We start from the raw sequence: 27640 nt of genomic DNA on the forward strand, positions 1-27640 counted from the left end.
CCTAGAACCAAATAACCCCACCAGCGGGGTGGACCTCAGCGCCGGAATGTGTAGTGGATGGGTGAATGTAATGAAGGAGGAGGAGGAGGAGGAGGAGGACAGAAGCCCTCGAGAAGGACGCAAGCCACCCGATGCCAAAGATTCAAGGGCCGGCAGCGTGGACTGGGCCAACGGGGGAGAGGAGGAGGAGCAACAAGAGGAGAAGGCTGAAGACAGGAAGGACGAAGAGGATGGGCTGAGGCTTCTGCTGGACCAAAGCTCACAGGGCCAAAGCCCACCCAGAGGCGCCAATGTCCCGGATGAGCCTCCACGAGGGAAGGCCAACACTGAGGTCACTGTTGGGTTGGCCAACACCGAGCTCAACAACGAGGCCAACAGCGAGTCCGATGTTGGGTTGGCCAACAGCGGGATCCACCCCAACACTGGAGGGGTCCCTGTTGGCTTTGGGGATGATTACCCGGCCATGGCCTATCCTGGGCTCAGTCTCTCTGGCCACATGTCCCTGCTGCATTCCCGCAACTCCTGCAAAACCCTCAAGTGCCCCAAATGCAACTGGCACTACAAGTACCAGCAGACCTTGGATGTCCACATGAAGGAGAAGCATCCCGAGAGCAACAGCCACTGCGCCTACTGCAGTGCCGGAGGCCCCCACCCACGCCTGGCCCGGGGTGAGAGCTACAACTGTGGCTACAAGCCATACCGCTGTGAGGCTTGCAACTACTCCACCACCACCAAGGGCAACCTCAGCATCCACATGCAGTCGGACAAGCATCTAGCCAACCTTCAGGGTTTCCAGGCTAACACGAGCAGCGGGGCCCAGCCAGTGCCCCAAGCCAACCCCACAGCCCCAACCCCGGTGGCCCTTGAGGAGAAAGAGACCAAGAGCAAGACGTCCTGGCAGTGCAAAGTCTGCAGCTATGAGACCGGCATCTCCCGCAACCTTCGCATCCACATGACATCAGAAAAGCACATGCAGAATGTACTTCTCCTCCACCAAGGGCTGCCATTGGCCTTGCCTGGGCTCCTGGGACAGCCGGGGGGCAGCAGTGGGGGGAAACAGCAGCCGCAGACCGAGCTCTTCCAGTTCTATGGGGTGCAGGCTCTGGGTCACCACCACGGCCACCACCATGCAGGAGCCACTGGTGCCATCCCGGGACTGCGGGTGGAGAAGCCCATGGAACCAGCACAGCTGCTGCTCAATGGCTTCCACCCACTGGGTCCCGCTGGGAGGAAGGGGGCGGTTTCAGCACCAGGTAAGGGGCTGCGGCCCTTTGCCTCACATGATGTCTTCACATCTCCCACTGTCACCACCATCACCACCAGTGACCTTCTGCCCACACTGTGCCCCCCATTCCACACGGTAGTTAATTTTGGGTGAGTTGGCCAACGGGGGGGTCAATGTTGGATTGGCCAACAGTTGAGTCAACATGGGGTTGGCCAACAGTTGAGTCAACATGGGGTTGGCCAACAATCAGGTCCAACTTCAGGATGGCCATCAATAGGGGGATCCCTGTTCACATGCTCCCATGGCTCTCCTTCCTCCCCATGTCCACCCCACCAGTGAGCTCCATGCCCCCTTCCCAACCCTACTCCCACCTCTGAGAGCCCCATCCCCTCCCTCCTGCTCCATCCCACCATTCTCCTTCCTCCTTCCCTGGGGAAGGACACTGATAACCTGGAGGGCACTGGGATCCCCCAAGAGAGTTTGTGGGGGCAGTAGGGAAAATGTCTTTTCAGGTCAATATTAACAGATTTCATCTATTCTCTTCTGTCTATCTTCTCTCTAATTTCACTCTATCTTTCTTTTCCTTCCTTCCTTTCTTCCACTTTCATTTTTTATTCATTCCTGTTTTTCTTTTGTTCTTTCCTTTTCTCTCTCATTCATTAATTCATTCATTGTTTCTTACCCATTCTCTTTCTTATACATTCATTTGTTCTTTCATTCCTCCTTTCTTGCTCTCACACATTCATTCTTTCTCTCTTTCTTCTCTCATTCATTCTTTCAATTGTTTCTGCTTTCTGGCTGGCTGTCTTGCTCATTTTTTCATTCCTCATTTCTTCCTGTTTCATTTGTTCATTCTCTTTGTCTTCTCTCTCCCTCGTTTGTTCATTCTTTCTTTCTCTCTTTTATTCATTCTCTCTTGTTCATTTTCTTTCAATTTCTTATTCATTCTTTATTCCTTTCTTTTGCATTCATTTTTCCCTTTCCTGTCATTCTGTCTTCCTTTTACTCGTTCCTTTTTCTCTCATTCATTCTTCCTTTTCCTCTTTCTCTTTTCCCTTGTCTTGTTCTCTCTCTGCCCCGCCCCCAGCGGCCCCGGTGCCACTTTCCCCATCCCCCTGTCCTCCGCCCGCGCTGGCCCCTGCCTCCCCCCCGCTGGCTGCGCCGGTGGCATCGCAGCGGCTCTTCGGCTGCCTGGTGTGCCAGCGTTTTGGCACGGACAGCGTGGAGGAGCTGCTTCGCCACTCCACAGCGCCGCGCCGGCTGCCCGAGGCCGAGTGGAAGGAGGTGGCGGGGGATCTCCACCGCTGCCGGCTCTGCGCCTACGGCACCCAGCTCAAGGCCAACTTCCAGCTGCACCTCAAGACCGACAAGCACGCCCACAAGTACCAGCTGGCAGCCCACCTGCGTGAGGGGGGCGGGGCCCTGCCCACCGCCACCCCTGGAGGGGCAGAGCTGCAGCCTGGCCCTGCCCCCGCCCCGCCCCCCGTCCACCTGCGCTGCAACCTCTGCGACTACGAGACCAACAGCAAGGAGAAGATGCGGCTGCACGTGCGGGGGACGGGGCATGAGGAGCGCGAGCGAAGCTACAAGGTGAGGGGGCGGGGCGATGGGGAAGGGGGGGCTTCCCGGGAAGGAGGAGGCGGAGCTGTGGAAAGGGGTGGAGCTGTGAAGGAGGCAGGTCTAGGGATGGGGGGACAAGAAGAGGGCAAGCTCAGATCCAAGGTGAGCAGGGGCGGGGCTGCAGCAGAAGGCGTGGGGCAGGAGGTGTGTGAGGGCGCGGCCCCCATGCCTCGGAAGCAGGGAATGAAAGGTGAGGGCGTGGCAACCAAGCATGGGGGTGAGGCAGCCAAGAGAGCGGGGACCCATCAGTTCTGGGGGGGGAAGGATATACACTGGGGAGCAGGGTTGGGGGGGACTGCCCCCAACACCTCTGATCTCTCTCTCCCCACCCCAGTTCCTGCTGGAGTTGGAGGCGTCGGCACCGGGTCCCGACCCCCCCCACTTCCACTGTCTGCTCTGCAACATCACCGCTCCGTCCTGCCTCGCCATGTGGCACCACCTACGGGCCCCCCGGCACCGCGACGCCCAGGGCCAGCACCGCCCCCACCTGCTGCAGGGCGGGCGACCCCCAGACGAGGGCACTGTGGCCCTGGAGAGATGCATCTGTCTGGCCGAGCCCATGCCACGGAGCACCGGTACCCAGGGGCTGCGGGTCGGGAATGAGGGGCACCGGCCGCGCTGGGAAAGGGGGAGCCCAGGGCTGGCAGCGCATGGGGCTGCAGGTCAGGAGTGAGGGGCACCGGCCACGCTGGGAAAGGGGGAGCCCAGGGCTTGCAGCGTATGGGGCTGTGGGTCGGGAGTGAGGGGCACCGGCCGCGCTGGGAAATGGGGAGCCCAGGGCTGGCAGCGTATGGGGCTGCGGGTCGGGAGTGAGGGGCACCGGCTGCGCTGGGAAAGGGGGAGCCCAGGGCTGGCAGCGTATGGGGCTGCGGGTCGGGAGTGAGGGGCACCGGCCACGCTGGGAAAGGGGGAGCCCAGGGCTGGCAGCACATGGGGCTGCGGGTCGGGAATGAGGGGCACCGGCCGCGCTAGGAAAAGGGGGAGCCCAGGGCTGGCAGCACATGGGGCTGCGGGTCGGGAGTGAGGGGCACCGGCCGCGCTGGGAAAGGGGGAGCCCAGGGCTGGCAGCACATGGGGCTGCGGGTCGGGAGTGAGAGGCACCGGCCGCGCTGGGAAAGGGGGAGCCCAGGGCTGGCAGCGCATGGGGCTGCAGGTCAGGAGTGAGGGGCACTGGCCGCGCTGGGAAAGGGGGAGCCCAGGGCTGGCAGCGCATGGGGCTGCAGGTCAGGAGTGAGGGGCACTGGCCGCGTTGGGAAAGGGGGAGCCCAGGGCTGGCAGCGTATGGGGCTGCGGGTCGGGAGTGAGGGGCACCGGCCACACTGGGAAAGGGGGAGCCCAGGGCTGGCAGCACATGGGGCTGCAGGTCAGGAGTGAGGGGCACTGGCCGCGCTGGGAAAGGGGGAGCCCAGGGCTGGCAGCGTATGGGGCTGCGGGTCGGGAGTGAGAGGCACCGGCCACGCTAGGAAAAGGGGGAGCCCAGGGCTGGCAGCGTATGGGGCTGCGGGTTGGGAGTGAGGGGCACCGGCCGCGCTAGGAAAAGGGGGAGCCCAGGGCTGGCAGCACATGGGGCTGCGGGTCGGGAGTGAGGGGCACCGGCCGCGCTGGGAAAGGGGGAGCCCAGGGCTGGCAGCACATGGGGCTGCGGGTCGGGAGTGAGGGGCACTGGCCGCGCTAGGAAAAGGGGGAGCCCAGGGCTGGCAGCACATGGGGCTGCGGGTCGGGAGTGAGGGGCACTGGCCGCGCTGGGAAAGGGGGAGCCCAGGGCTGGCAGCGTATGGGGCTGCGGGTTGGGAATGAGGGGCACCGGCCGCGCTAGGAAAAGGGGGAGCCCAGGGCTGGCAGCGTATGGGGCTGCAGGTCGGGAATGAGGGGCACCGGCCGCGCTGGGAAAGGGGGAGCCCAGGGCTGGCAGCACATGGGGCTGCGGGTCGGGAGTGAGGGGCACCGGCCGCGCTAGGAAAAGGGAGAGCCCAGGGCTGGCAGCGTATGGGGCTGCGGGTCGGGAATGAGGGGCACCGGCCGCGCTAGGAAAAGGGGGAGCCCAGGGCTGGCAGCACATGGGGCTGCGGGTCGGGAATGAGGGGCACCGGCCACGCTGGGAAAGGGGGAGCCCAGGGCTGGCAGCACATGGGGCTGCGGGTCGGGAATGAGGGGCACCGGCCGCGCTAGGAAAAGGGGGAGCCCAGGGCTGGCAGCGTATGGGGCTGCAGGTCGGGAATGAGGGGCACCGGCCGCGCTAGGAAAAGGGGGAGCCCAGGGCTGGCAGCACATGGGGCTGCGGGTCGGGAGTGAGGGGCACCGGCCGCGCTAGGAAAAGGGGGAGCCCAGGGCTGGCAGCACATGGGGCTGCGGGTCGGGAATGAGGGGCACCGGCCGCGCTGGGAAAAGGGGGAGCCCAGGGCTGGCAGCGTATGGGGCTGCGGGTCGGGAATGAGGGGCACCGGCCACGCTGGGAAAGGGGGAGCCCAGGGCTGGCAGCACATGGGGCTGCGGGTCGGGAATGAGGGGCACCGGCCGCGCTAGGAAAAGGGGGAGCCCAGGGCTGGCAGCACATGGGGCTGCGGGTCGGGAATGAGGGGCACCGGCCGCGCTAGGAAAAGGGGGAGCCCAGGGCTGGCAGCGTATGGGGCTGTGGGTCGGGAGTGAGGGGCACCGACCGCGCTAGGAAAAGGGGGAGCCCAGGGCTGGCAGCGTATGGGGCTGCGGGTTGGGAATGAGGGGCACCGGCCACGCTGGGAAAGGGGGAGCCCAGGGCTGGCAGCACATGGGGCTGCGGGTCGGGAATGAGGGGCACCGGCCGCGCTAGGAAAAGGGGGAGCCCAGGGCTGGCAGCGTATGGGGCTGCAGGTCGGGAATGAGGGGCACCGGCCGCGCTAGGAAAAGGGGGAGCCCAGGGCTGGCAGCACATGGGGCTGCGGGTCGGGAATGAGGGGCACCGGCCGCGCTAGGAAAAGGGGGAGCCCAGGGCTGGCAGCGTATGGGGCTGTGGGTCGGGAGTGAGGGGCACCGACCGCGCTAGGAAAAGGGGGAGCCCAGGGCTGGCAGCGTATGGGGCTGCGGGTTGGGAATGAGGGGCACCGGCCACGCTGGGAAAGGGGGAGCCCAGGGCTGGCAGCACATGGGGCTGCGGGTCGGGAATGAGGGGCACCGGCCGCGCTAGGAAAAGGGGGAGCCCAGGGCTGGCAGCGTATGGGGCTGCAGGTCGGGAATGAGGGGCACCGGCCGCGCTAGGAAAAGGGGGAGCCCAGGGCTGGCAGCACATGGGGCTGCGGGTCGGGAATGAGGGGCACCGGCCGCGCTAGGAAAAGGGGGAGCCCAGGGCTGGCAGCACATGGGGCTGCGGGTCGGGAGTGAGGGGCACCGGCGGGGAGGGGAGGGGCTGCGGGTCGGGAGTGAGGGGCACCGGCGGGGAGGGGAGGGGCTGCGGGTCGGGAGTGAGGGGCACCGGCGGGGAGGGGAGAGGCTGCGGGTCGGGAGTGAGGGGCACCGGCGGGGAGGGGAGGGGCTGCGGGTCGGGAGTGAGGGGCACCGGCGGGGAGGGGAGGGGCTGCGGGTTGGGAGTGAGGGGCACCGGCGGGGAGGGGAGGGGCTGCGGGTCGGGAGTGAGGGGCACCGGCGGGGAGGGGAGGGGCTGCGGGTCGGGAGTGAGGGGCACCGGCGGGGAGGGGAGGGGCTGCGGGTCGGGAGTGAGGGGCACCGGCGGGGAGGGGAGGGGCTGCGGGTCGGGAGTGAGGGGCACCGGCGGGGGGGGGAGGGGCGGGGCTGCGGCTCTGGGACACATTCAGGCGCGAAGCGGCTGCGGAGAAACGCTCCCTCCTAATGGATTATGACAGACACCCGGACTCGTTGCCTAGCAACCAGCAGGGAGAACGAAGGAACGGAAAAAAATGAGCGAGAGAGAGAGAGAAATTATCTCTCTGTGTAACTGACGGCCCCTGCGAGGTTCCCAAGGCCCAGAATCTGCCCCCCACTTCCCGACCCCCTGAACCTGGGGGGCTGCGGGTCGGGAGTGAGGGGCACCGGCGGGGAGGGGAGGGGCTGCGGGTCGGGAGTGAGAGGCACCGGCAGGGCTGGGCTGGCAGGGGCTGCGGGTCGGGAGTGAGGGGCACCGGCAGGGCTGGGGTAGCAGGGGCTGCGGGTCGGGAGTGAGGGGCACTGGCAGGGCTGGGGTAGCAGGGGCTGCGGGTCGGGAGTGAGGGGCACCGGCAGGGCTGGGCTGGCAGGGGCTGCGGGTCGGGAGTGAGGGGCACCGGCAGGGCTGGGCTGGCAGGGGCTGCGGGTCGGGAGTGAGGGGCACCGGCAGGGCTGGGGTAGCAGGGGCTGCGGGTCGGGAGTGAGGGGCACCGGCAGGGCTGCGCTAGCAGGGGGCTGCGGGTCGGGAGTGAGGGGCACCGGCAGGGCTGGGCTAGCAGGGGCTGCGGGTCGGGAGTGAGGGGCACCGGCGGGGCTGGGGGACAGGGGCTGCGGATCGGGAGTGAGGGGCACCGGCAGGGCTGGGCTAGCAGGGGGCTGCGGGTCGGGAGTGAGGGGCACCGGCAGCGCTGGGGGGGCAGGGGCTGCGGGTCGGGAGTGAGGGGCACCGGCAGGGCTGGGCTAGCAAGGGGCTGCGGGTCGGGAGTGAGGGGCACCGGCAGGGCTGGGCTGGCAGGGGCTGCGGGTTGGGAGTGAGGGGCACCGGCAGCGCTGAGCTAGCAGGGGCTGCGGGTCGGGAGTGAGGGGCACCGGCAGGTCTGGGCTAGCAGGGGCTGCGGGTCGGGAGTGAGGGGCACCGGCAGGGCTGGGCTAGCAGGGGCTGCGGGTCGGGAGTGAGGGGCACCGGCAGGGCTGGGCTAGCAGGGGGCTGCGGGTCGGGAGTGAGGGGCGCCGGCAGGGCTGGGCTAGCAGGGGGCTGCGGGTCGGGAGTGAGGGGCACCGGCAGGGCTGGGCTGGCAGGGGCTGCGGGTCGGGAGTGAGGGGCACCGGCAGGGCTGAGCTAGCAGGGGCTGCGGGTCGGGAGTGAGGGGCACCGGCAGGGCTGGGCTAGCAAGGGGCTGCGGGTCGGGAGTGAGGGGCACCGGCAGGGCTGGGCTAGCAGGGGCTGCGGGTCGGGAGTGAGGGGCACCGGCAGGGCTGAGCTAGCAGGGGCTGCGGGTCGGGAGTGAGGGGCACTGGCAGGGCTGGGCTAGCAGGGGGCTGCGGGTCGGGAGTGAGGGGCACCGGCAGGGCTGAGCTAGCAGGGGCTGCGGGTCGGGAGTGAGGGGCACCGGCAGGGCTGTGGGGGCAGGGCTGGGCTAGCAGGGGGCTGCGGGTCGGGAGTGAGGGGCACCGGCAGGGCTGGGCTAGCAGGGGCTGCGGGTCGGGAGGGGCACCGGCAGGGCTGAGCTAGCAGGGGCTGCGGGTCGGGAGTGAGGGGCACCAGCAGGGCTGGGGGGCAGGGCTGGGGCGGGAGTGAGGGGCACCGGCGGGCGGAGGGGGGCTGGGCGGGCAGAGGACTGTGGGTCGGGAGTGAGGGGCACCGGCAGGGGTGAGGGGGAGCCCAGGGCTGGGCTAGCAGGGGCTGCGGGTCGGGAGTGAGGGGCACCGGCGGGCAGAGGGGGGCTGGGCTAGCAGGGGACTGCGGGTCGGGAGTGAGGGGCACCATCTGGTTCTGGGGCCAGTGTAACGAAGCTGATGCAGGGAGGGGGGAGCGAAGGGGGGCAGCATTTCATCAATCACATCATGACCCCGGCCCCACCCTGCGGCTCCCACTCCCCTAACCCATCCCGTCTGCCTCCCCAGGGAAGGAATCAGCGTCTGAGCCCACGACCCCCGAGAAAGAGACTCTGAAGAAAGCCCCGCCCCCAGGTGAGTGGCCCCTCCCCCTCAGGACGCCTGGGTTCCTGCACCCCCACGTGAGATTCCAGTGTTGCCCTCCTGGGCAATGGCTGGAGGACCCCGCACGGGCTCTGCCCTCTCCCCCAGAGGCGGGGGGAGGGGCCAGGCCTAGGGCCGCATGGAGCCCCGAGGGGGGATTCGGGGTGGCAGGTTGGGCGGGAGGGGAGGGCAAACAGAGACAATCACTAACCACACACACCCCCCTCCCCCAGGACTGGACAAGACAGAGCCGAAGAGCCGAGCAGCGGGGGAAACCCAGACCACGGTGAGCACCCCAAGTGGGAGGGGGCGACTCCCCATCCCGGACGCCTGGGTCCAATCCTGGTCCCTCCACCATGCCCCAAGGCCTGACAGCTGCCCGAGTCTCTCCCCCGTCCCGGACTCTTGGGTCCCCTTTTGCCCATCCCTGTCTCTCCCTGCCCCACCCCCTGGGACTGGGAGCTGCAGGACAGATGTCCCGGATTCCTGGATCCACTCTCTGGCCTCGGAGTCCTGGGTCTCTTTCCCCCATCCCGGACGCCTGGGTCCTTTTCACGTGTCCCAAATGCCTGGGCCCCTCCCATATGGTTTGACAATTCCTTCCTCTGCCCCCCAGGTGTTCTGTTGCCCATACTGCAGCTACGTGAGCCGGGCACCGGCGGGGGTGCGCAGCCACGCCGTGTCCCAGCATGCCCTGCAGCCGACCTACCGGTGCCCGCTGTGCCAGGAGGAGCAGCTGGTGGGCAGAGGCAGCCTGCGCGTCCACCTCAGTCACGTCCACAACGTGGTGCCCGAGTGCGTGGAGAAGCTGCTGCTTGTGGTGAGCGCCCGCTAGTGCCAGGCTGGGACCCCCCCTGGACACAGCGCCCCCCAGTGCCGGGCTGGGACCCCCTCCGGACACAGCGCCCCCCAGTGCCGGGCTGGGACCCCCCCCCGGACACAGCGCCCCCCAGTGCCGGGCTGGGACCCCCCCCCGGACACAGTGCCCCCCCAGTGCCGGACTGGGACCCCCATGGCACAGCGCCCCCCAGTGCTGGGCTGGGACCCCCCAAAACAGCGCCTCCTAGTGCCGGGCTGGGACCCCACGGCACAACGCACCTAGTGCCAGGCTGGAAACCCCCCAAAACCAGCACCCCCCAGTGTCAGGCTGGGACCCCACAGCACAGCGCCCCCTAGTGCCAGGCTGGGACCCCACAGCACAGTGCCCCCTAGTGCCGGGCTGGGACCCCCTGACACTGCATCCCCCAGGGCCAGGTGGGAGATGGGGTCCGGGCCTGGTATAACTTTCCGCTCGTTTAATTCTCCTGTTTCATTCTCTCCCCAGGCCACCACTGTGGAGATGAACTTTGCCACCAAAGTCCTACCCAGCCCCAGCCCTGCCCCTGAAGCCCCTGAGACAGGAGCAGCCCCAAACCCTGAGTGCGAGGGGGAGTGTGAACTGGCACCCACAGGTGAGCACCCCCTGGCATCAGGCTGGGAGACGGGGCATAGCCGGACCCCTTGGCACAGCACCCCGAGGCCGGGCGGGGAGATGGGGTGGGACCGGGACCCCCTGGCACAGTGCCCCCTAGGGTCAGGCGGGGAGATGGGGCAGGACTGGGACCCCCTGGCACAGCACCCCCTGGGGCCGGGAGGGGAGATGGGGCGGGGCCGGGACCCCCTGGCACAGCACCCCCTGGGGCCAGGCTGGGAGATGGGGCAGGGCCGGGACCCCCTGGCACAGCGCCCCCTGGGGCCGGGCTGGAACATAGGGCATGGCTGGGACCTGTCCTGGGGCTGGGCTGGGAGACGGAAAATGGCCAGGGATTGGGGATGGGGCAGGATTCACCCCCAGGGGGACTGGAGTGGGGGTATACGGGGAGATTCCTCCCCAGAACCGCCTCCATTATTGATCCCCCCCACCTTTCTCTCGCTCCCTCCCTGCAGCGCCCCCTGCTGGAGATGCCGCCACCTCAGCCCCACTCCCCGTTGCCCCCTCCCCACCTCCTCCAGCGGCTGACCTGCCCCCCCCACCCCGCCCAGCTTCCCCCCCGGTTCCGAAGGTTGATGACATGGAGGAGGAAGCCCCTGTCCAGCTTCCCGCCCCCCCTGAAGAGCAGCAGCGCCCCCCCGAGACCTCGCCAGCCCTGCAGGACCCCCGGCAACCCGTGTCCTACCGGAAAGCCACCAATTTCGCCCTGGACAAGTTCCTGGACCCGTCGCGGCCGTACAAGTGCACAGTGTGCAAAGAATCCTTCACCCAGAAGAACATTCTGCTGGTCCACTACAACTCCGTCTCCCACCTCCACAAGATGAAGAAGGCTTCATCCGACCCTACCGCCCCTTCCCAGGGCGACTCAGGGGGCCCCGGTGCCCCCCAGCCCTCCTCCGACAAGCCCTACAAATGCACCACGTGCCGGGTGTCCTACAACCAGAGCTCCACCCTTGAGATCCACATGCGCTCGGTCCTCCACCAGACCCGCTCCCGGGTGGCCAAGGCAGAGGCTGCCAGCAAAGGAGAGGCGCCGGAGGCGGGGGAGGCAGCCCTGGCCCCCTCCACCGAAGCTGAGCCCCCCAAGATCCTGGAGGTACCGACGGCGCTGCCGTTCCCAGCACCCCTCTTCTCCCCACCGCTGCTGCCGCAGTTCCCGGTTGTGCCGGAATCCCTTCTCAAGCTGCAACAGCAGCAGCTCCTCCTGCCCTTCTACCTGCACGACCTCAAAGGGGCGCCCAAGCTTGCGCTGGCAGCGCCGGCCCTGGCCCTGCCAGCCCCGTCGGCCCCGCTGATCCTGGCTCCCCCCAAGGAGCCACCCCTGCCGCCGCCGCCCCCGCCGCCTGCCCCAGCCAAACCAGAGACGGAGGAGGACGCTGGCGGAGAGGAAGCCAACGTGGCCTCCCACCCGGCGGCCAAGGCTCTGCTGGAGAACTTCGGCTTCGAGCTGGTGATCCAGTACAACGAGGGCAAGCAGGGGGCAGGGGGCGCAGCTCCCCCTCCAGTGGCCCCGCTGCCCCGCCCGCCAGCCGAGAAGCTGCAGTGCGGCACGTGCAGGAAGGTCTTCTCCAACATGCTCATCCTGAAGACGCACGAGGAACATGTTCACCGGCGCTTCCTGCCCTTCGAGGCCCTCAGCCGCTACGCCGCCCAGTTCCGGAAGACCTACGACAGCATGTACCCACCAGCCGAGGGCACTGCCCCTGCGGAGACACCCCCGGTGCCCCCTGGCATCCCCCCTCTCTGCCCACCCTTCCTGATGCAGCCAGTGCCAGTGGTGGTGCCCCCGGCACTGCCTGAAGCCGAAGGGCGGCGGGTCCGGGGTGAGGAAGAGGAAGCAGGGACGGACCCATCCCGGGACGGTCAGTCGAGCCGGCGGTTCTCCCGCACCAAATTCACCGAGTTCCAATCGCAGGCTCTCCAGTCCTTCTTTGAAGCCAGCGCCTACCCCAAGGACGGCGAGGTAGAGTCTCTCTCCGTCCTCCTGGGCTTGGCCAACCGGGTCATCGTGGTGTGGTTCCAGAATGCCCGGCAGAAGGCCCGGAAGAATGGTGCCGAGGCTGCGAGTGCCGGAGGGGGCACCGTCACCAACCAACCCAGTTGTAAGAAATGCCAAGCCACCTTCCGGTGCATCTTCGACCTGGTGCGGCATCTCAAGAAATGCTATGACGACCGGCCCTCAGCGGAAGGCAATGAGGAGGAGGAGGAAGAAGGAGAGGAAGAGCCAGAGGAGGAGGAGCCAGAGGAAGAGCCCGAGCCACCAGCTGAGGAAGAGGAGGAGGAAGATGAGGAAGAGGCACCAAGGGGTGATGGAGACCCCAAGGAAGATCAGCCAGTGAGTGATGGAGCCATGGAGCCCCTGGAGAGCAAGGCCCCCACATTCTCCTCCGATCCACCAGGAACCCATGGCTCAGCACTCCTGGCCCCTCATGACCCACTGCCGGAGCTGCCCCGCAGCCAGGGAGCACCCATGAAGAGGAAGCATGAGGATGGGAGCCAGTCGCCGGGCGGCGGGAGCAGCGGGGAAGGGGAGCCTCCGCGAGATAAGCGTCTCCGCACCACCATCCTCCCGGAGCAGCTGGACGTCCTGTACCGCTGGTACGTGCAGGACTCAAACCCCACCCGCAAGATGCTGGACTGTATCTCCGAGGAGGTGGGGCTCAAGAAACGGGTGGTGCAGGTGTGGTTCCAAAACACCCGTGCCAGGGAACGCAAGGGGCAATTCCGGTGCAGCGCTAGCACTGGGATCCCCCCCATCAAGACCTCCCCATCCTGTTCCTTGGCCAAGTTGAGTCCTGGTGGCGGGACAACCAATGTCTCTGGTGGTGGGACAGCCAACGTCTCTGGTGGCGGGACCTCCAGTGTCTCTGGTGGCGGGACGGCCAACGTCTCTGATGGCGTCTCTGATGGTGGGACAGCCAGTGTCCCCTACAGCATCAACCAGGCCGAGCCAGAGCCGTTAGAGTTGAACGAAGCCCGGAGCCCATCCGGCGGCGATCTGAGTGACTCTTCTTCCTCCTCTTCCTCCTCCTTGGCCGATCCGGAGTCGCCAGGTGGGCATGGGCGGGCGTCAGAGGGGGCGGCCGGGCTGGATCTGCTGGCCCAGCGCCGCTACCGGACCCAGATGTCCAGTCTGCAGCTGAAGATCATGAAGGCGTGTTATGAGGCCTACCGAACGCCCACCATGCAGGAGTGCGAGGTGCTGGGTGAGGAGATTGGCCTGCCCAAGAGGGTCATCCAGGTCTGGTTCCAGAATGCCCGGGCCAAAGAGAAGAAGGCCAAGGCAGCCTTGGCTGAGGGGTGCCCTGGGGCTCCCTCTGAGGGCCCCCCTGAGCCTCGGGCTGAGTGCCCCGTCTGCCAGGTCAAGTACGACTTCTACGTCTCCTGCCGTGGCCACCTGTTCTCCCGTGGCCACCTGGCCCGGCTCAAGGAGGCCGTGCAGGCCCAGCTGTGCAGCGAGGGCCATGATGGGGCACCAGGGCCCCCGCTCCTGCCTGTCCCTCCTGGAGCTCCCCCAGGAGCTGGCACTGCAGGTGAGTGGCAGGACGTGGCAAGCTGAGTGGGGTCAGTGGGGGGAGGGGAAGGGGGTTTCCCCACCCCTGCTTCCAGTGTCCTCCCACATGCCCCATGCCTCTACATTGCTCCTCCCCCTCTCGCCCCGGGCCCACCCACCGTCCCCCTCTCCTGTCCCCCTTCCGCGTGCCCCCCCAGCTCCGCACCCTCTTCCCCTCTGCTCCCCCATTTCCCTCCCCCTTCCCAACTTCCTGCCCTCTCTGGGCCCCCATCGGGTGGGGGAAGTGTGGGACTGGGGGGGGCAGGGATATTCAGCCCACCATGGTGACCTCCCCACAATGCTTTTCCCCTCTCCGTCCCCCTCTGAGCAGGCCCCTCCGCCACCCCCAGCACCAGGCTCCTGGGTTCCACGCTGCCAGGACGTCCCTTACCTCAGAGCCAGCTCGGCTCGGCGCCGGAGCCCAGCAGAGAGACCCAGCCGGAGCCGGGAGCCGCCAGACTTCCAAGCACCGTGGCCAACCCCACCTCGCCCACCCTAAAGAGCCTGAAGGGTTTGAAGCCGCCGGTGCCCGCGCTCCTGGGCACCCAGTTCCTGCCCTTCTCCGTGCCAGCGGGCGCCCCAGCCTCGCTGTTCAGCACCCCGCTGCCCGGTGGGTACTTCCAGCAGCTCTACGGCATGAAGAAGGGGCTGTTCCCCATGAATCCCGTCATACCTCAGACCCTCATCAGCCTGCTGCCCAGCAGCCTGCTGCCTGCCCCCGAGGCCCCCGAGCCGGCCGGGGTCTCCACGGTGGACGTGACCCATCGCTACTTGTGCCGCCAGTGCAAGGCGGCGTTCGAGGGGGAGGAGGCAGCCACGGCCCACCAGGCCGGCTTCTGCTACTACGGCCAGCCGGCGCCGGCGCCGCTGCGCGTGCCCGTCTGCACCTACCACTGCCTGGCGTGCGAGGTGCTGGTAAGCGGGCGGGAGGCGCTGGGGGCCCACCTCCGCTCCAGCGCCCACCGCCGCAAGGCCAGCCCCGCCCCCGCCGCCGGCCCTGCCCCCGCCCCCGCCCCGGCCTTTGCCAAAGAGGAAGCAAAGTTACCTCACTCGGACCCCAGCCCAAAAAGCAACTCTACCTCGACCACGCTTCTAGCTTTATGAACAGCGCGGGGTGCAGCTGGAGATGGGGGGCGCCTGGACCCCCCCGCCCTGCCCTGGGGAACCCCAGCCTGGAACCCCCAATGCCAGCTGCCAACATATCCATATTCCCTCCCAACCTGCTCCTGGCTGCCTCCCCAACTCCAAATGTGCCCCAGACCTGGATACCAACCCCCATATCCAAATACCCCCTTGCCCCCCCATACACCCCACCCAGATGGAGGGAGCTGGCACTTCTGAGTGTGTGTGTAGGGGCGGTGAATTCAAAGTACACACCCCGCCCTCTAGGTTGGCAAGATACCCACACATGTGCTTGACGTGTTCCCAACACAGCTGGCCCCCAGACATCCCCTCCTCTCCTCACATGTGTCAGGCCTGTTCCCATTGTGCAGGCTCCCCTAAAGGCCCCACACACGCTCCTGGTGCGTCCATCCGTGTATCACGGGTGGCACCCCAGAGATGCCCCAGACTCTGCCCCCCCACATAACATAAGACAGGGCTTCCACATGACCCACTCCCCCACTTCTCTTCCCCCCCCCCGTGCCAACTCCCAGGTGCCCCCCAGGCTGCCTCCCCAGCACATGCTCCATACTGTTACCGATCGAGACAGGCCAAAACCAAAACTCAACGGACAGCACGAGAGACAAACTCAAGGAAATGAAAAATGGAGGGGGAACCCCTGGCCCCCCATCCGTCCCCGCGGTATCCTATCTCTTCCCCCCTCAAGCATGCTCCACCCATCGTGTACAGAACTCGGACGGACGGACGGATGGACAGACACTGGCTGCAGCCCCAACCAAACAGGAGACCGGGGGCCCATCCCCCCTCCAGTCTCTCTCCTCACGACCGAGCGTTTTGCGGGACCGGCCCTCGCTCTCCAATTTTTCCAGGGCCACCCGGGGTGGGGAGGAAGGCATGGATCGACAGACGCTTCCCCACCCCCATCCTTCAAAGGCTTTAAAAGATCCCCACACGCCCGGTTCCCCACTCCCCAAAATCGCATCCAACCAAGCTGCTGGACGGGGAACGAATTCACCCCCCTTCCACCCGCCGCCCTGCGAAGCCAAAGCTTCTCTGACCGTGGCACCACAACCAAAAATCCCACCAACCACACGACGGCCCGAGTGAGGACCTAACAGACGCCCCCCCAAACGAGAACTCAGCCCCACGCCGCACCCCGACGTCCACCGGCGAAGGGTTAGGTCTGTTCCCCCCCTTCCCGGCCTCAGCCCGTCAGATTTGAGTTCATGCCCGTCACCGGGGCGGGTATTTTTAAGCTTTTTTCCCCCATGTCCCCCGCACCCCAGGATCGAGTCATTTGTCTGACGGGAAGGGGCCGTTTTCTGTGCCCACTCGTCACCGTGAACCAAACGAACTACAAAGCGCGGGAGGGGGTGGAAAGTGGGGGGGGCGGGGAATAAAACTAGGGCCTGTGCCCCGCCGTCTCCACCCTGCCCTCCCCACCGGAGCACCAAAAAAACTCGGCGTTTGTTGTGTATTTAAAGAAAAGGGGGGGGACAAGGGAAAAGATCCCCCCGAACAGGAAATAAAAGGAATTGAAAATAAAGGCGATGAAAGAAAAGTGGGCCGGGGGGGGGTCGGGTCCCGGAGCGGCTGAGCAAAGGGCGGGGGAGGAAGTGGAGATTCCCATGGTTTGTACCTGTCCTGTGTGTCCCCGCCCCTGACTCCGCCTCCTGTGGAAGGAGCCCCGCCCCCTTTGGGCTGACTCCACCCCCTTCCTAGCTCTGCCCCTTCACCCCTTTCCTTGCTCTCCCCACTCCTGCAGCCACTCGCCCCTTCTCCCACTGGCCCCACCCCTCCTCAATCAGACCCGCCCCATCTCCCACTGGCCCCACCCCCTCAATCAGACCCGCCCCTTCTCCCACTGGCCCCACCCCCTCAATCACACCTGCCCCCTTCTCCTGGTGACCCCACCCCTCCTCAACCAGACCCACCCCTTCTCCCACTGGCCCCACCCCCTCAATCAGACCTGCCCCCTTCTCCCAGTGACCCCACTCCTCCTCAATCAGACCTGCCCCTTCTCCCAGTGACCCCACCCCTCCTCAATCAGACCTGCCCCTTCTCCCAGTGACCCCACTCCTCCTCAATCAGACCTGCCCCTTCTCCCACTGGCCCCACCCCTCCTCAACCAGACCCGCCCCTTCTCCCACTGGCCCCACCCCCTCAGTCAGACCCGCCCCTTCTCCCAGTGACCCCACCCCTCCTCAATCAGACCTGCCCCCTTCTCCTGGTGACCCCACCCCTCCTCAGTCAGACCCGCCCCTTCTCCCAGTGACCCCCCACCCCCTCCTCAATCAGACCCGCCCCCTTCTCCCAGTGACCCCACCCCTCCTCAATCAGACCCGCCCCTTCTCCCAGTGACCCCACCCCCTCAATCAGACCTGCCCCCTTCTCCCAGTGACCCCACCCCTCCTCAATCAGACCCGCCCCCTTCTCCCAGTGACCCCACCCCTCCTCAACCAGACCCGCCCCTTCTCCCACTGGCCCCACCCCCTCCTCAATCAGACCTGCCCCCTTCTGGTGACCCCACCCCCTCAGTCAGACCCGCCCCTTCTCCCAGTGACCCCCCACCCCCTCCTCAATCAGACCCGCCCCCTTCTCCCAGTGACCCCCCACCCCCCTCCTCAATCAGACCTGCCCCCTTCTGCCATTGGTCCTCACCCCTCCTCAATCAGACCCGCCCCCTTCTCCCAGTGACCCCCCACCCCCTCCTCAATCAGACCCGCCCCCTTCTCCCAGTGACCCCCCACCCCCCTCCTCAATCAGACCCGCCCCCTTCTCCCAGTGGCCCCCCACCCCCCTCCTCAATCAGACCCGCCCCCTTCTCCCAGTGACCCCCCACCCCCTCCTCAATCAGACCCGCCCCCTTCTCCCAGTGACCCCCCACCCCCCTCCTCAATCAGACCCGCCCCCTTCTCCCAGTGACCCCCCACCCCCCTCCTCAATCAGACCCGCCCCCTTCTCCCAGTGGCCCCCCACCCCCCTCCTCAATCAGACCCGCCCCCTTCTGCCATTGGTCCTCACCTCCCTGGGCCCAGCCTTCCCTCCCTTTCTCCACGAGCCCCCCCCAACCCCTCTCCTCAGCCTAGTCCCAGCCTTTCCCCCATTGGGCCCATCACCTCCTCAGCTCCGCCCTTCCTCAGTTAGACCCGCCCCCTTCTGCCTAAAGTGAACTCTGCCCCTTATTGGCCCCTCCCACTTCCTAAGCGCTACTCTTTGGCCTGACCCCCCCTGACCCCCTGACCATTGGCCAACCCCCTCCTCCATTAGTCCTTCCCATCACCCTGGTTGCTCCTCCCCCGCAGTTCTGCTGCTTTATTTGTGACCAGTATTGACCCCCGACCCTTTCTCTTTGACCCGCCTCTCATGCTGCATGTGGGGGAGGAGCAGCCTCCACATACCTATCCAGACGCCTGCCCCTTCCCTGCAGGGGAAGAGGTGGGGCTAAGGATGTGGGAGGGGCCAATGGATGAAGGGGTGGGGCTAAGGAGGTGGGCGTGGCCAGTGGAAGTGGGGGGGCAATGGAGTTGTGGAGCAGGGTTATGAGGTAAAAATGAGGTGGGGGGACCATGGAGGTGGGCCTGTGGGGTTTGGCATATGGTGAGGAACCAACTGGATGCCATTTTGGTGTGACCCACCAAAATTAAAACCCGGCTCTATTGCCCTCTCACCCCCAAATCTAGCCTCATCTATCCTGGGTGGTCAGGAAAGAGTTTTGGGGATGCAGGGGGGGCGTGGCAGACAAGATGTTCCCCAACATGCACCCCCATACAGGCCCCAAGCTCCCCATACTCCTCCCCTCCATCCTGCCCTACAACTTCACCTTCCCCAGTCCCCTCTCCCATTTCAGCCCCTTTCATCCCAGCCCCACCTCACCCACCTACTATGCTACACCCTCCCTTCTCCCCACTCACCCCCCCTTCCTCCCACCCCATCATCTCAACCCCTTCCTCCACGTGACGCCCCCTTTCCTTCCCCAACGATTCCCCAGTGCACCCACTTGGCATTTCCTAACCCAAGGGCAAGAGAAGACGGAAAAAACAGGAGGAGTAAAGTGGGGGGGAGCGGTTCCCCCTTCCTCTCCACTTTTCCCTCTCCACCAATACCAAAGATCTGAAGAAATGGGATGTGCAGATCTCAAAGCACTTTACAAAGGAGGCCGGGTCATCACTTCCCACTTCACAGATGGAAAACCTGAGGTATGGAGCAAGGTAGAGCTCAGAATTGAACCCAGGAGTCCTGGCCTCTAGTCCAGTTCCCTACCCATTATGGCTCACAGCCAGGACCCAGGCACCCTGCCAGTTGTGCCGCTTTGCTAAGCGAAAACACATCCCCTGTTGATCAGGATGATTCTGTTCATCTGGACTTTTCAATTCTAGTCCTGAGCTAAATCGCCTGTATCTGGATTATACATTAATATGAATGCTGATGGATAGAGCAGAGGGTGGTGAATTTTTCCCCTCAGAATGGTTTTTTTGGGCAAAAAATGCCATTTTAGTTGAAATTAAAAGACTTTGACCAACCTGCCTGTTTCAATACAATTTCATTTAGGGAACAAACCATGACGTGTTTTTGAGACGGCAGGAAAACGTTCAGAAACAAAATCCATTTGGTGCCTTTAACAACGTTCAAAAAGCTTGTCAGCCGAGCAAAATGTTTTGATTTTATTGGGGAATCCCCCCCAACATTTCAATCACCCCAAATGCTTTTTTTTTTTTTCAGAATTTCGTTCTGTTTTCCGGCCATTTTTCACATTTCTTTTTCATTGAGCAATTTCCCATAACCAGAAAATCCAATTCCCATCCATCGCTCTGTATGACTGAATATAGCATAGAATATTAAAGAGTTAATCTATTTCAGAATGTATACATATATTAACTACTATATTATTTAAGATTATTGCTCTAGCAAATATTTTTTTCCACCAGATCCAGCACCAGGCTGGCACTCAGGAAACCTGGGTTCAAAACCTTGATCCACCTCAGACTCCATGGTCAGCTCACTTAACTGTTCCATGCCTCAGTTTCCCTTCTTCCTAACATTCATATTTCCCTATGTGATAGGGGTATTGCAAGAGTAAATATGGTTGTAAGGGGCTCACACCTCATGGTAAGAGGTTTTTGGTAAGTACCATTGGTAGACACGGATACCCCACTTTTGATGGGAATTGTGTACCTAAGAATCTCTTGAGAGCTCTATCGATTTTTACACCCAAGGTGAAATATCTTGAACTCCAACTGGGCAGAAAGGGTTCACCTTTGTGGGGCCTGGGGTTATTAACCATGAAACAACGCCAATATGAGAAGAACATAAGATACTAGGTCAGACCAAAGATCCATCTAGCCCTGTTTCCTGTCTGCTGACAGTGGCCAATACTAGATGCCCCAGAAACACACAGATCATGATGCTCATTCTCTTGTCCTGCCTCTCTTCTTCTCCTCTATGCCGGAGATCCAACCTGAAACAAATGGATCTTTTGCCAAAGGAGGAGAAGAGGGACCTGTCTCTGGGGAGGAGGAGAAAAGAGATGGGGAGAGGTGCAAAGAAGGGGAAACGATGGGAAAATAGAGAAGATGGAAGTGGAAGCTCTCGGGGTGAAGGGAAGGGAACAGGATTTGGGGCACAAAGGGAAAGACGGGCGGAAAATACATCGTCCAGGAGGTAATTTGGGAAAAAATGAACAAACTCTTCATTTTGGGTAGATACGAAAATGAATTGTTTGAAAACTTCCAACAAGTCGAAAAGTGAAAAGAAGTTGAATTCAGGTGGCAAAAGACGGTAGGTTTTTGGATAAAATTGAAAGGTTTGGCTTCAGTGGTGACCTTTGCATCCAATTGGACCTGTTCATTGCTTATTGGAAGGGGAAAAGGGAGAGAAAAAGTTGTTCAAAACCAAAATGTCAAAATGTTGGAAAATGGTGAGAGAAATTACCAAGATTTTCCCGGGATTGTTTTTGAGGTGGGAGGTTGACAAAAGGTATCTGGGGAAATCGCCACAAGTTCGCCAGATGTTTTTGTGTCAATTTTTCATAGGACAGCAGCTCTGTGTGAAGTGGACCTGTGCCTCTAACACGGGGACGGGGATGGGGACGGGGACGGGACAAGGACTTGGGTTGGGCTGGAAACCCGTCAATCTCCATGATGGCAGTGGTGGGATGGATGGGAGCATTATGGATGAACAGACACAAAGGCCGACATGGCTACATGTCCCCAGTGCCCAGGAGTTGCTGACACCCAGACACAGCTGCTTCCCCCCCACCATTATAGCCAATCCCCCAGGAACGCCAGGCACCAACACAGGGGCCCATCCCCCGCTGGCTATATCCCTGGCCCCGGGAACCCCCAGCACACAGACATGGCCCTATCCATCCCCCCTGCTATATCCTAGCCCCCAGGAACCCCCAGCAACCAGACATGGCCCTATCCATCCCCCCCGCTATATCCTAGCCCCCAGGAACCCCCAGCACCCAGACATGGCCCTGTTCCCCCCCCCCCCGCTATATCTCAGCCCCCAGGAACCCCCAGCACCCAGGCACGGCCCCGTCCACCCCCACTATATCCCAGCCCCCAGGAACCCCCAGCACCCAGGCACGGCCCCGTCCACCCCCACTATATCCCAGCCCCCAGGAACTCCCAGCACCCAGACACAGGCCCACCCCCCCACACACACACTATATCCCAGCCCCCAGGAACTCCCAGCACCCAGACACAGGCCCACCCCCCCCACACACACACTATATCTCAGCACCCAGGAACCCCCAGTACCCAGACACAGCCCCATCCTCCCTTCCCGCTATATCCCAGCCCCCAGGAACTCCCAGCACCCAGACACAGGCCCACCCCCCCACACACACACTATATCTCAGCACCCAGGAACCCCCAGCACCCAGACACAGCCCCATCCCCCCTTCCCGCTATATCCCAGCCCCCAGGAACTCCCAGCACCCAGGTACAGCCCCATCCCCCCCCACACACACACTATATCTCAGCACCCAGGAACCCCCAGCACCCAGACACAGCCCCATCCTCCCTTCCCGCTAAATCCCAGCCCCCAGGAACTCCCAGCACCCAGACACAGGCCCACCCCCCCACACACACACTATATCTCAGCACCCAGGAACCCCCAGCACCCAGACACAGCCCCATCCCCCCTTCCCGCTATATCCCAGCTCCCAGGAACTCCCAGCACCCAGGTACAGCCCCATCCCCCCCATCGCTATATCCCATCCCCCGGGAACCCCCAGCACCCAGACATGGCCTTGTCCCCCCCTCCGCTATATCCCAGCCCCCGGGAACCCCCAGCACTGAGACACGGCCCCGCCCCCCTACTATATCGCAGCCCCCGGGAACCCCCAGCACCCATACACGCCCCCCCCCCGCTATATCCCAGCCCCCGGGAACGCCAAGCACCCAGACACAGCCCTGTTCCCCCCCCCCGCTATATCCCAGCCCCTGGGAACTCCCAGCACTGAGACACGGCCCCGCCCGCTATATCCCAGCCCCCGGGAACGCCAAGCACCCAGACACAGCCTATCCCATATTTTTCACTATTTCTCTTTCACAACCAATATGCGCGAAGGGACCTTTTCCACTCACCTGTGGCTGGGATGTTTTTGCTCCTTGGATCCTTGCACTGTCCTCAGCCTGCAGAAGATTTGACTGCAAAGTCACTTGCCTTAATCCCATTGCATTTATAAATCATTTACATGCCCCGAAGGTCTCCGAAATCTGACACCCCGAAAGGAGCTGTTGGAATCTCAATTTTCCCTTCCGAGATGAATCCTGGCTTTTCCCAATTTCCTTTGGCCCTGGACAGGGACGGGAAGTGACGGATGGAGTCTGACTGAGAGAAGAAAATCCCTGAAAAATTTTTTGTCCAAAGCATTGAAAAAACTTCATGAAAACACTTCTCTGGAATGAATTTGATTTGACTTCAATATATGTGGAATTAGATTAGACTAGATTAGATAGCTTTCTAAGAGATAGACCAAATATACATAATACACACTCATCTGTCTATCCATCCATCTATCCATTCCCATACACATCCACCTAATCTAAACTATCTAGTTAGCCATCTCAAGAAACACCCATATATCTAATCTAGCCATGCACTGACCCCCGTCCTCAGCAATCTCTGTAATCCAGCCATCCACACCCATCTGTCCAGCCATCCCCATCCACATATCTATTTACACATCCATCCATTCATCCTTCCAGACATGTCTAGCTACCTATCCATCCATCCATCCATCCATCCCCATCCACACCCATCTAATCTATATATCTATCCGGACAGCCATCCAGCCCCTTATCTAATCTAATCTATCTATCCCCGTACACCCCCTCTATCTTTTCCCATCCACCTCCTCTATCTATCCCTGTCCACCCCATCTATCTATCCATCCATCCATCCATCAAAAGGATAATGTCCAGTGGAAGTGTTTGACCGAGACTCAATGGAAATAGTTCAGCCTTATCCAAATGACACATTTTTATCCAATCCCTTTTGAATTCCAGACAGGAAATCCTCTGAGAATTCTGCTTCCCAGGGAATCCCAACTGCCCCATCTCATTCCAAGGGTGCTGTGCCCCGCAGGAAGGGAATCCCATGGAGCGGCTGCCTGGAACTGGTGTTTGAGGGGCTCCTGGGGGATGCCGTGACATTGTCCAGTTGGGAAATGTCAGAAAGTTCTGAGCCCATTTGGCTCGTTCTGGTGGCTGAAAGTGGATGAAGGGAAGGGACGGGCCCTTCAGGAGTAGTACAGAGAAGACACCCTTTGTCATCCTATCCCCTCAGCCAGTCCAAACACAGCATTGGTTTATCACAAGTGTGGACATCCCTCCTTTGGCCAATCAGTAAGCATGGCCCATCTCTCCTTTTCTTTAACACCTCCATTGGCTTCCCCACCTCTGTTCTTGCCAAGGCCTCCCTTCCCTCCACCATGTGCTCACCCTGCGAGATTAACACACTCTTCATGTCCAGGTGGCAGGACCAATGGAGGGTTGAGATCTACCTCGGTGACATCTCCTCCTCTTCCTCAGCCAGTCTCTGTGGGAGATAGATAGATAGATAGATAGATAGATAGATAGATAGATAGATAGATAGATAGATAGATAGATAATCACTGTTTCTCTTCCCTCTGGGCTGTCCCCATCTCTCTGCTCCAGACCTGGGTCTCACCCATCCAGCTACTGCTCATGGTGCCCCACTGGTATCTGGCCAGCCCCACTGCAGCTGGCTGGCCTCCTTCCTCTCCTCTCTGTCTCTGCTTGGAGGGTGCCAAGGGCCGTGGTACCCAGAGGTGGGCGACGGGGAGGGGAGAGAAAAACGGAAATATTAGAAGTGCTGAAAATTCTCAGTGGCTGGTTCCAAGCCCCCTTCTACCTCCCGGCCTGGTAAGTGAAAAGCTCTTAGTCCTCCGCCACTTCTCCACCTCTCGCTTCATCCACACCCCACGAACCCTGCCTCTGTCCCACCTCGATAGGCATCCATCTCTCCCCCCTCCTCTCTCCCCCCCAGCTACCTACCTGCGCCAGCCGTCCAGCCCCCTCTGTCTATCGCTCTACCCACCCCTGTACAGCCCTTTTTCTATCTAGCCATCCAGCCCTGCACACTCCCTTGTTCTCTCCATTGATCCATCCATTCCCCATGCTATTTATCCTTCCCTCTACACACCCATCGCTCTGACAATGCCAGTGCTCCGTGCCAGTCGCTCTGCGTGTCTGTCTTGGGGGCTGTGTGCCAGCCGCTCCCCCCCGCGCGCCCACCAGCCGGCACCTTTGACTCTGTGCCAGCTGGCTGGGGGCTGGCATGTGGCAGGGGGGCTGTGTCTCCATGGGCACAAGGCTGGCACCTCCCCCACTGTGTGAGGGCGCCCGCCAGGCTGCCCCCTTTCCCCTCCCGGGTGGCACCGAGTCATGCTGCAGTGTGGGAGGAGGGGGCATCTCCCTGGCAGCTGGTGCCCCTCCCCCTGCGCAGCATCACTCTGGGCATCAGGGCTGGCAGATGCTGTAGCCCCTCCTCTCCGCCTGCCTCGTTCTTTCGCTCTGGCCGGCCCGCCCACTTCCTCTGCTCTCCCTCCCTCCCACTGCCACTATCATGCCATCTTCGCCCCGTCTCGCGCCCCTTTCCCTGCCTGGCATGGCGGGTGCCCACCTCTGGAGCCAGAGGGGGCAGGGAGACAGCCACCCCATCGCTCCTCTGCCCGCTGCCCTTCTTCGGTCTGTCCATTCCCCTCCCCCACCCCGGCCAGTTCCCCCAGACAGTGGTGGCATCATGCCAAGCCAGCTGGGCCCATCCACCTCCCTTTCCCCTCTCAAATCTGGGCCCTCCACCCCCCGCCGCATCATTAATTAGCATCTGAATTAATTAAACCCGAGACACTAATTAAAATTCTTCCTGAGCAGGGAGGGGTGGTGAGGAAGGGACTACAAGGAGAAGAAAGCAGGAGAAAAAGCCATGTGGGGAGACAGACAAACCTCCCAGGCTGCTCCTGGGAGCCCGGACGCCTGGGTTCCATTCCCCAGCTCTGGGAGGGCAGTGGGGTCCAGTGTCTAGAGGACAGGGGGTGGGAGCCAGGATGCCTGGGTTCTATCCCCTGCTGTGGGAGGGAAGAGGAGTGGAGTCGGGGGGGGGAGGGGGCGCTGGGAGCCAGGACACCTGGGTTCCATTCCCCAGCTCTGGGAGGGCAGTGGAGTCGGAGGGGCTGGGAACCCGGATGCCTGGGTTCTCTCACTGCCTGGGCTCATGTTGGTAGCTGTGCAGTACCCGTCACCCTTTGCTGATACTCTCTCAGCCTCCCATTGCTGGGTGAACCCCCCCTCCCCAAGCCAGAGACAAGAGACCCCTCAGCCCTTCCTTCCTTCCTCCTCTTCTTCCTCTTAGCCCCTTGTGATGTCTCCCCTGCCCCCCTTCCCCCATTTCTTCCTCATTCCCGCTTGCCCTTCCCTGGCCCCATTTCGTCTGCCTAGGCCTGCGGCCCTCACCCCCTTCTACCCCCCCCCCCACCCCAAATCACCAGGGACAGAAACTCAATTCACTGGGGAGCGAATTTGTTTGGGTGGCGAGGGCAGGGAGAGGCCAGATGGGGCTGGCACACCCCCACCCCCGCGATACGGGCACAGACAGAGGGAAACAACAGAGAGAATCCAATGCGGATGAACAGCAGGGGCTGCGGGTCGGGAGTGAGGGGCACCGGCAGAGCTGTGGGGGCAGGGCTGGGCTGGCAGGGGCTGCGGGTCAGGAGTGAGGGGCACCGGCAGGGCGGTGGGGGCTGTGGGTCAGGAGTGGGGGGCACCAGCAGGGCGGTGGGGGCTGTGGGTCAGGAGTCAGGGGCACCGGCAGTGCTGGGGGTGCTGTGGGTCAGGAGTGAGGGGCACCGGCAGGGTGGGAGGCGCACCAGCAGGGCGGGAGGGGCTGCGGGTCAGGAGTGAGGGGCACCGGCAGGGCGGTGGGGGCTGCGGGTCGGGAGTGGGGGGCACTGGCAGGGCGGTGGGGGCTGCGGGTCGGGAGTGGGGGGCACTGGCAGGGCGGGAGGGGCTGCAGGTCAGGAGTGAGGGGCACCGGCAGTATTAGGGGTGCTGCGGGTCGGGAGTGAGGGGCACCGGCAGGGCGGTGGGGGCTGCGGGTCGGGAGTGGGGGGCACCGGCAGTATTAGGGGTGCTGCGGGTCGGGAGTGAGGGGCACCGGCAGGGGGGGAGGGGCTGCGGGTCGGGAGTGGGGGGCACCGGCAGGGCTGGGGGGGGCTGCGGGTCGACAGTGAGGGGCACCGGCTGGATATTGCAGCTCCTTTGCTCCAGCGCTTCCCCTCCCCGCATCGTGCTGGGGGGGGCGGGGCTGGAATATGAATAAGGCCGGGAAGGGGAGGGGCAACAGTGCCACGGGTGGGGGGAAACCCAGCTCTGCCGCTGGGGGGTGCTGGGGGCGGGGGGAGGAGCCATTACAAATTAGCCTGAGATTCCCCCCCGGCCTGCCCCCCAACCAGCCCCCCTGCCTGGGATCCCCCCTCCCTTGGCCTGCCCCCCAACCAAGCCCCACCCCATGCTTGACCTCCAGCCCCCCCACCGGGCCGCCCAGAGGATTCAGGGGGCCTGAGGCAAAGCAGTTTAGGGGGCACCTTCCACAGCAAATGGTTGAACACTTGGGGTGGCCGGTGAATAATTGCCCCCCCCCGGCGGCCCTGCCCCCCCCCACAGGACACAGACACGTCACTCCAGGGGGGGCTGTTTATTCGCCCAACCCCCCTGCCGACAGCTGGGTCCGGACCGAGGCCCCCCCTGCCGTGGGGGGTCACTGCCAGGCGGCCGTGGGGAAGTCACTGATCTCCAGGGTCTCCTGCACCGGGCGCCCCGTGGGGGGGGTGTAAGCGAGTCGCAGGCGCATCCGCAGGGGGGTCTGGGGGGAGAAGGGGAGTCAGTGGGGGGGCTGGGGGTGATCGGGAGAGAAGGGGTCAGTGGGGGGGCCGGGGGTGATCGGGGGAGAAGGGGTCAGTGGGGAGGCCGGGGATGATCGGGGGAGAAGGGGTCAGTGGGGGGATCGGGGGAGAAGGGGTCAGTGGGGGGGCCGGGGGTGACCGGGGGAGAAGGGGTCAGTGGGGGGGCCAGGGGTGACCGGGGGAGAAGGGGTCAGTGGGGGGTCAGTGCGGGGATCGGGGGTGACCGGGGGAGAAGGGGTCAGTGGGGGGTCAGTGGGGGGATCGGGGGAGAAGGGGTCAGTGGGGAGCTGGGGGAAGAAGGGGGGGTCCCCAGGCTGACCCCCCCCTCACCCGGCCGGGGTTCCGCACACGCAGCTGCTGCCTCAGGGGGGCCCCGTCCGG

At 63.6% G+C, this 27640-nt stretch overlaps 1 protein-coding gene and 1 long non-coding RNA gene across 2 annotated transcripts; one reads left to right on the forward strand and one right to left on the reverse strand.

Moving 5' to 3' along the window:
- The first annotated feature begins 6 nt into the window (after window positions 1-6).
- On the forward strand, window positions 7-16349 carry ZFHX2 (zinc finger homeobox 2). Its single transcript, XM_030544052.1, has 9 exons — window positions 7-1253; window positions 2313-2815; window positions 3180-3420; window positions 8603-8668; window positions 8911-8963; window positions 9294-9497; window positions 10002-10128; window positions 10604-13681; window positions 14033-16349. The coding sequence occupies exons 1-9, from the start codon at window positions 47-49 to the stop codon at window positions 14803-14805; spliced, it is 6252 nt and encodes a 2083-aa protein (XP_030399912.1). The 5' UTR covers window positions 7-46; the 3' UTR covers window positions 14806-16349.
- Window positions 16350-22422: 6073 nt separating this feature from the next.
- LOC115640998 lies at window positions 22423-24641 on the reverse strand. The gene is made up of 3 exons (XR_003998001.1): window positions 24502-24641; window positions 23778-23874; window positions 22423-22665 (listed from the first exon to the last, which is right to left on the reverse strand). It is a non-coding gene; the product is annotated as an uncharacterized LOC115640998 (long non-coding RNA).
- Between the last annotated feature and the right edge of the window lie 2999 nt (window positions 24642-27640).

The sequence above is a fragment of the Gopherus evgoodei genome, unplaced genomic scaffold, assembly GCF_007399415.2.
Source record: "Gopherus evgoodei ecotype Sinaloan lineage unplaced genomic scaffold, rGopEvg1_v1.p scaffold_333_arrow_ctg1, whole genome shotgun sequence".
In the NCBI taxonomy this organism is placed as follows: Eukaryota; Metazoa; Chordata; order Testudines; family Testudinidae; genus Gopherus; species Gopherus evgoodei.